At 42.4% G+C, this 6,472-nt stretch overlaps 1 protein-coding gene across 1 annotated transcript in view; it reads right to left on the bottom strand.

Moving 5' to 3' along the window:
• mmp16a (matrix metallopeptidase 16a (membrane-inserted)) overlaps window positions 1-6,472 on the bottom strand; it is a gene marked incomplete at its 3' end in the record, with an annotated part of 97,824 nt that overhangs the window by 17,204 nt on the left and 74,148 nt on the right. The window contains exons 7-8 of the mRNA XM_025054684.1: window positions 2,227-2,388; window positions 754-974 (exon numbers count right to left, since the gene is read on the bottom strand). Coding sequence (XP_024910452.1) covers window positions 754-974; window positions 2,227-2,388 — 383 coding nt within the window. The remainder of the gene's footprint in view (window positions 1-753; window positions 975-2,226; window positions 2,389-6,472) is intronic.

The raw sequence follows: 6,472 nt of genomic DNA, 5'->3' as shown, positions 1-6,472 counted from the left end.
GAACACAAGGGCGCTTTGTTTTATCTGCGGGTTTTTTTTTTTTTTTTTTACTATCCCTCTCCGCATGTTGTCATGGTCTTGTGCTCACGAGTCTTACTCAAGGATAACGATGCATCAGGAGACATGCAAGTTTTCTTTGGGTAAAAAGCGAAACCGTGCCGCACTCTTTGCTCCCCCGGACTTTCCTCCGCGTTTTCTAAATTAGTAACCGGGAAAGGCTAATGGGTTCCTCAATTAAAGACGTAAAAAACACAGTGTCCGTTTGGGGGGGATTGGAAAATTCAAAACACAAGGGGGTTCCACATTTTTACGACATCTGCGACCCTACGGCGTTCCGTGGTTACGTTGCCATCGCCCATAGATTTACTCGGAAAGTCTTGTTCCATCCTTCCGATGTATCGCGTTAGGAATCGAATACGCACAAGATAGCTTTGTTTACATTCACCCGTTGTATACCATACATTGGATTGCGCTATATTCACTTTATTTTATTTGTGTTGTTTTATTTTGGGGGGGAAATTTTTGCCCTTCATTATGGCTCGTACGGTATCGGACCGACTTATGTCGTAAATCAAGTTATCTCTGAAGGACAATTCCTAAGTTTGGAAACTATATTTTACTCTGATATATCAGACAGATAACGACCTCGTTTTAATATATCAACTCTAATCAGCTCCTGCATTTCTTTATTTTTCCTCTGTTTGGAAACTGTGACTGTTGCTCGACAAACTGTTTTTAGCTTAAAGCTCTTACCTTGAAGACGAACATTTCTCTCCTTAAGATGGCCAGAGTGTTGAAAGCTCCATCACAGATGTTGGGTTTAGCATTAGGGTGGGACGGTCTGTCCCCCGTGGGCAGCCTCGGAGGCCGTGTCTGTCTGTCTGGCTTTCGAGGGTCTGAGGGAAGATGGGAGCGGGGAGGAGCGGGTGCCGTCGGCAAAGGTTTGGTGGGTTGAGGAAGCTTATCTGGAGGCCCTGCAGACATCAACAGGAAGACAGGTCGATGTGGAATGCCGTTCTGTTTGCTACTTTCTTTCCATATTCATTTGACTTTCAAACTGAATAAGTATGAGACAAAATCTGCTTCAAAGCCAGCACTGGGTACATCAGACACTTAGATAGTTTGGAGGGGAGGGAATGGGGGAAAACTTGTTCTGTTTTTCATCAGAAGGCTACGAATTTGCACCGATGAGAGACACGCTTTTCAGTGTGTTTCTAAACATATAATAAATCTGTTTTCATAAAAGTTGGCCCAGCTACTGCAAGTGCTTGACTTGAAGAACTCTAAAAAACCTATTTATGCTGTATTTGGACATTTTAAACCAGGGAATGTCCACGTTCTCTTGGCTTGGGATCTACTATTCAAACGACCTACAATCATTGAAAATGTGCTACTAATGCTAACAATAACCTGTTTATGTATGGCACAATATGACTAAATACCTATATGGTCTTAGCTTAGCCATAGTGATTAGCATCTTTAAATAAAATGACATCTAAACAACAAACATCAATAACAACAGGCTTTAAACCATCAGGTCTTTTATGTAACGACCAGGAAATAACGCCATGTAACGCGTAGGAATTATGGGTGCGAGAAAATACCGATGAATCGAAATATTGCGATACTGCGATACAACACTGTATCGACTAACATTTGACTAATATTTAAACATAAAAATTAGCTCATTTTATTTTGTTTTTATTTCTTCTCTAGCAGTTGTTTAAAAACGTAATATATACCGTCTCGCCTATAGCACTGCAGTATATCGTATCGTTATCCTGATAATATCGCCAGATTCTTGCCAATACACAGCCCTAATAGTTGTGTTTTTAAATCATTTTCAATAATCTGATCAAGAAAGTGGTTCATCATTTATGTCAGAATTCTCAAAAATACATTTCATGAAATACTCACAGTGTAAGGAATCTAATCACGTGTAAATGTGTCCTAACTACCAAATATGATTATAACGATATTATAAAATTACGGGCCTTGCCAACCCAAATGTCACTTTTCCAAAGTTGGAAGGTATTAAACCAAACTGCCTAATAGCACAGCTGCAAGCAAAGTCTGGTCATATTTGTCTTGTTTCCAGCGGCCTTTTCAGGTTTTCAAACCACCTTAAAATTGATGTGTTTATCTTTCCATAAAATGCGGTTTAGGGCTCAGTCGCTCGGTCCTGACAGCTTCTCTGTTCATAAGAAAGCAGCCAGAAGGCCTTACCATAAATCTTTTGGATGCCCAAGAGGTCATCCATGGGCAGTTTAAAGTTGTCTGTATCCATGTACTGGTAGAAAGGAGCCATTATGGCTGTGGGATCGTTGGAGTGTTCCAGGCCCAGCGCATGACCGAGCTCGTGAACCGCTACCAGGAACAAATCGTTACCTAGAAACAGACACGGAGAAGAGAAAAAAAAAAACAGCAAGTCAGTGCAACAGAAAGTGTTTTTTTTTTTTTTTTGCACAGATGAGTAAAAATCCTGGACAGCTCCTGGTTGTTCCCACTTACATTTAGGCAGCTTACAGTTTTGCCTGAGTTTGTTTTGTTGACTGCGGGTGACTTAAATAAACAGCACTTTTTTTTTTTTCCCCCCCAGGAAAGACACACGTTCACATAAACCGCCACTTACTAGCTGTCACGCAGCCGTTTACACAGCATATAAACCACATGGCAAAGGTGAGATAGTAGCAGCACTGTACACAAACCCCTGTTTTTTTTAAAAGCACTACATTGACCGTTTTTCACGCACCCTAAACTGCAGATGAACCCCCATGTACTGAGCAGATATACGGAGGACTTAAATTGTTACAAAAAAAAACAACGAACAAATAACGACAAATGTCCGTCCCGACCAATAAAGAAACTCATCATCACTGTAAAGAAACATATAACTGTATAATAAAAGCAAACTACGGCCCGGGGGACATAAGCGGTCCGTTTAAATTTTTAATCCGGTCCACCAAACGTATCCAAATTGTATTATTAATTTATATTTTCGTTATTCTTTCGCCTTTCCTCTGCAGTGTCCGTAATTCCCCAGTAAATGGCGTAGAAAAGGCTAAAAGCGTTTTAGCATTTTAGCATTTATGCATGATCTTTACATGTCATTTATCTTAGCTCACACGAACCCTTTAAAAATTTTAGGAACCATTGTGGAGTCAAAAAGTTTGCCCACGCCACGGTTAGGCTAAGTACCTGGGGATGAAAATTTTAGGAAAGTGATTCACGAGAGACACCTGAAAAAGAAAAAAAAAAACAAAACAGAAAAGTAACTGCCGCCTATTATTTCAGAGACAAACTTTTCCACCCTGTTAAGAAGATAACCCCGTGATGAAACTCTGCTCCCTATTTCTTGGCTTCACACTTTTTTTTTTTTATCTGTGTTGGTCACAGTTAAAATATAGGACCTGAAACTTTATTTTTTTTAACTTAAGGTTGTCCTTCAAATGCTCTCCCGCCCCGTCATCTTTCCAGTTTCGGTTTTTCAGATTCGCAATTCCCTGCTGTTCTCGTTGCAGCAAGAGACGCAACAGGAGTGACGAGCGTGTCATTTATCCATTGTTATTACCACTGTGCGGGACCGACTCGTGCGGCTGCAAATCTCTTACATGTGAAACACATTAGTAAACAGCGGAAAGTCAAGCGTGTCCCTCCTTGGCCGATACCGAAAAAGGACTTATCACCAAGAAATGGCTCGGGGAGAATTAGCGATGGATCTTTCAACTAACAAAACCTACTAAAACTGTAGACCAGGGGTCAACGACCTTTTTTGAAACTGAGCGCTACTTGAAGGGCACTTAGTAATCCGAAGAGCTACTCGAGTTTGATACAGATTTTTTAAACGATGTAATAGTAATTAGTTCCGGGACATGCAATAGCAGACACTCTTATTACTGAATATCATTGCAAGTGGAACTGATTCAAAAAGGGACTACCATGTGACCCCTGCTATAGACCATGGCGTTTTTTTTTTTTTTGGGGGGGGGGGCTGCATTGCATGTGAACGGAAATACAAATTTCTATTCGATGGAGATACAGAAAAATTTAGTTTGGCTAGACCGGTGAGCTAACTTTCGTAATCCTTTCAGCCTCCAACTTTCTCGTCCCACTTTGAAATCCCGTGGCTCCAGATTTGTCAACCTTCATACATCAATCGTGCATTCATTTTTTGCATGTCCTTTCAAACAACTGTTGAGAGTCTTCCCATTAATATTTATGAATCCCTATGCACGAGCCACTTCCTGTCAAAAATTTGTGACCACTGGAAATTATGAATTGCACCACGTTGGTGACCCCTGCTATAGACCATGGCCTTTTTTGGGGGGGGAACTGCATTGCATGTGAACGGAAATACAAATTTCTATTCAATGGAGATACAGAAAGATTTAATTTGGCTAGATCAGTTAGCTAACATTCTTTACCCTTTCAGCCTCCAACTTTCTCGTCCCACTTTGAAATCCCGTGGCTCCAGATTTGTCAACCTTCATACATCAATCGTGCATTCATTTTTTGCATGTCCTTTCAAACAACTGTTGAGAGTCTTCCCATTAATATTTATGAATCCCTATGCACGAGCCACTTCCTGTCAAAAATTTGTGACCACTGGAAATTATGAATTATGTGGGGTTCCTCAGAGGTCTGTTCTTGGACCCGTTTTCTGTCAAATTCTGCGGGATTACAACGTTGACTAACGTAGCTATGCAGATAGTTTCGCTGTTCAGAACAAATGTGAATGGATGAGGTCTATTATTAGAACGAAGGACCCACTCTGTCCTTCGACCCCGAGGCAGCCTCCCGGGGCCTTTTGAGGTCATTCGACACATACTTAGCGTAGCCCTTTTTAGATACGTACATACGCAGCGTTATGAAGAGCCGCACGCACCGCCGAAACCATTATCAGTCGAACTGCAAACAGAGGCCACAAAAGAAACAGTGAACAGCAGGAAGGGCACAAAGCCGACAGCAAAGGGTGTCAGAAAAAAAAAAAAACAGAGGTAATGCGAGGAAATACTACAAAAGGTGCAGAAATAGAGGAGTCAAAGCCTTGAGTGAGCGAGGAAAAAAAAAAGTGAGACAAAGAGTAAGTGAATACAGGAAAAAAAAAAAAAGTGCTACAAAAGGGAAGAGGAAGGGCGTTTGGAGCGATAGCCGCAGAGGAAGAGGCCAACGTACAGGATGATAAAGAGAAGAGGGAAAACCTGAGGCGAGGACATCCACAATGCCTGGGTCTACTCGTTATCTTGTAAGATGCTCCAGCGTGCTGGCTCACACAAAAGATTGAGGTGATGAATTATACAAGTTCAACCTCTGACCTTGGTATTTGCAATGTCAGATTCCTTTCAGTGGCCATAGCTCAAAGCCAGAAAACCCCTGCAGAAAAACAGCGAAGAAATCGTATTGTTACAACGTGTTCTCTTGTTTACAGCTACATCTACGCGGTATCGGCTTCAGACGCCGACGACTGTTTACTTAGCCGTTCTTCACAGTGATCGCAGCAGCAGCCCCGTAGCGAAACGGCAGCTATACGACATTCTCCCTGGGACAGGTCAAGGTTACGGCTAATGAGAGAGTGTAGCCATGAAGAAAAAAAAAAAAGTGAAAAAGGAAGATGGAGTGGAGGACGTGAAGAAGGGGAGTCACTGGAGATTTACGAGCAGACAACTCCCCCCGCCCCCTCGACGTCTTTTTTCTTTCCAGGGAGGCCGCGGTAAAGTAAACAACAGTTTTGATTGGAAAACAGAAAACTCTTGTCTGCTCTTTCTCCACAATTTACCGGCTCCCTGCACATGCCATCGCTGGCTACAGCCCATCTGCCAGCCGGGGGGGGGACACACACACACGTGATGTTGAAATACCGTGTTTCAGACATAAACACACATACATTGGGCCCACAAATCAGAAATAGGGCCCTGGGCTCGGCTGTTCAATTGCAGTAATGGCTTGGCTTGACAGCACAGTCCTCCGGGGGCCTGTAAACCTCTCTGCTCCTGTGGAGTTTAACTAAGTGCCCACGGTTCACTCGGTTCACTCAATACGAGATGTCAGTTCCAGGCTTAGGTGACCAGCAGGCTGTCCACCTGTTGGTACCACTGTCCTGACTCTTTTCCTTTATCTTAGCACTTTATCAGCAGCAGATTTTTTTTTTTTTTTACATCATCATTCAGGAAGGATAAATCTTTAACAGGATATCAACAACTTCGTTTCGGCACCATCTCGAGTCGACACTATATTTATTGGAAATGAAGCATACGGTACTAAATGGCCAAAGGTTTCCTACTGCAGCGGTCCCCAAACTTTTGTACCAAGGGCCGGACTGCTGGTACCGACCGTTACTGAAGACGGATTGTTGAATTATCGTAAAGGATCATTAAATTCTTCCATCCATCTATTTTCATTCGCTTATCCGTTATTGGGTCACGGGGGCAGCAGTCTCCATAACCGCCACCCAAATCACACTGCACCGTACCAA

The sequence above is a fragment of the Cynoglossus semilaevis genome, chromosome 3 (genome assembly GCF_000523025.1).
Source record: "Cynoglossus semilaevis isolate Cse_v1.0 chromosome 3, Cse_v1.0, whole genome shotgun sequence".
NCBI classification, from domain to species: domain Eukaryota; kingdom Metazoa; phylum Chordata; class Actinopteri; order Pleuronectiformes; family Cynoglossidae; genus Cynoglossus; species Cynoglossus semilaevis.
The sequence above is the reverse complement of the archived record's forward strand: the minus strand, read 5'-3'. Positions and strand labels throughout refer to the sequence as shown.